The following is a 1,305-nucleotide window of genomic DNA, read 5'->3' on the forward strand; positions in this document are numbered from 1 at the left end:
GGCCGCTGCTGAACATCTCACCTCCCTGCTGTAGGGGATCTCGATGGAAAGCAGTATCTCCTCCGGAGCCAGCAGGGTCTTTCTGTAAGCAGGGAAGAAGGTGTGATCCATCCGAACCGTTCTCCTGGTGCCTGTACAAAAGTCAGATACAGAGCGGCCATTGTGAGAAAACAGAGAGCAATCCACCACTGAATTCCTCATCCTGGTCTCTGGTTCCCACGGTCAGAGGGAGGTGCTGGCACAATTAGGGCCAAGGCCCCCCATCTGAAATTCTTACTCAGCGATGCACTGGTCAGTGTTTAATAATTCAGTATGTGTGGGCAGAGGGAGTCCTGATTTGTAGTATTTGCTAGTTTCTCCAGCATCAATACCCCCACCATAGCCAATTTCGAGCTCCCCAAGTGACATTAGTGAATGTGAAGTTGGAAACAGGGTAGGCAAGAGTTTACCCCATAGGCCTGCTATCCTCTGAAAGGACCGCTTACAAGGTTGGCCATGGGCTGTCTTCTGGGAACTTGGATTTCATCAGATTCCCTAGTAAGGATGACTCAATGTGGCTAAACTGTTCATACAAACAGCATAGTTTATGCTGAATATCTGCTTTCCTTCTGGTGTCTGGGTTTTCAGTAGCTGCCAGAAAGAGCTACGTGACTCCCGCCCCCCTGCCCAAAAAAAAAAGCCCTCTGTGTTCAGTCTCCAACGAGCTTCCCCAGCAGATAACACTTCACCTGCGTTACCACAACACAGGGTGTGACTGAAAATCCAGGCATGGGCTGTGGCACGCTGGTGCATTCGGCTCTAGCACTTACCGCTAGGTAAGGCATCTGGGCAACAGATCCTGTTGTGAATTCTTAATGAAGAAATGGACTGACTATCCTAGCAACCCATCTGGGTACATCTCCCTTGCAGTTTCCAGGGATCCAAACCTTAGGATGGCTGGCCCATTGAATTTTGGGCTCTGTTTCTCCAAAAAGTGACATATCTTGTGGCCTTCTCCCCCACATGAGCCTCTTTCCTGACTTCTGCATGACATAGCTCTCACCTGTGGCCACGATGGTCAGCTTGGCCCCGCTGGCCATGAACACGGGGTTGAGATCAGAGATGGGGCTGGCAGTGATGATGTTCCCTCCAATGGACTAGAACAAGCAGAGAGTGTGTGTGAGAGCCCAGCCCACCCAGAAAAAACCTGGCTGTCACAGCTGGCTCCAAAACACAGGGCAGGTGGGTGATGCCTGCTTGCTAAAGGCACAAAACCAGTGTAACTCAGGCATCCAGAGCAACGTGCAAACCTTGAGATCCCAACAC

At 50.9% G+C, this 1,305-nt stretch overlaps 1 protein-coding gene across 1 annotated transcript in view; it reads right to left on the minus strand.

The window, feature by feature from the left end:
- Positions 1 to 9: 9 nt before the first annotated feature.
- Positions 10 to 1,305, minus strand: part of LOC120227722 (xanthine dehydrogenase/oxidase-like) — a gene marked incomplete at both ends in the record, with an annotated part of 3,071 nt that continues 1,775 nt past the window's right edge. Inside the window, 2 exons of the mRNA XM_039225772.1 lie at positions 10 to 131; positions 1,043 to 1,136. Of these exons, the coding sequence (XP_039081703.1) occupies positions 10 to 131; positions 1,043 to 1,136 (216 nt within the window). The remainder of the gene's footprint in view (positions 132 to 1,042; positions 1,137 to 1,305) is intronic.

This window comes from Hyaena hyaena, unplaced genomic scaffold, assembly GCF_003009895.1.
Source record: "Hyaena hyaena isolate Hyena2069 unplaced genomic scaffold, ASM300989v1 scaffold_2989, whole genome shotgun sequence".
NCBI lineage: Eukaryota > Metazoa > Chordata > Mammalia > Carnivora > Hyaenidae > Hyaena > Hyaena hyaena.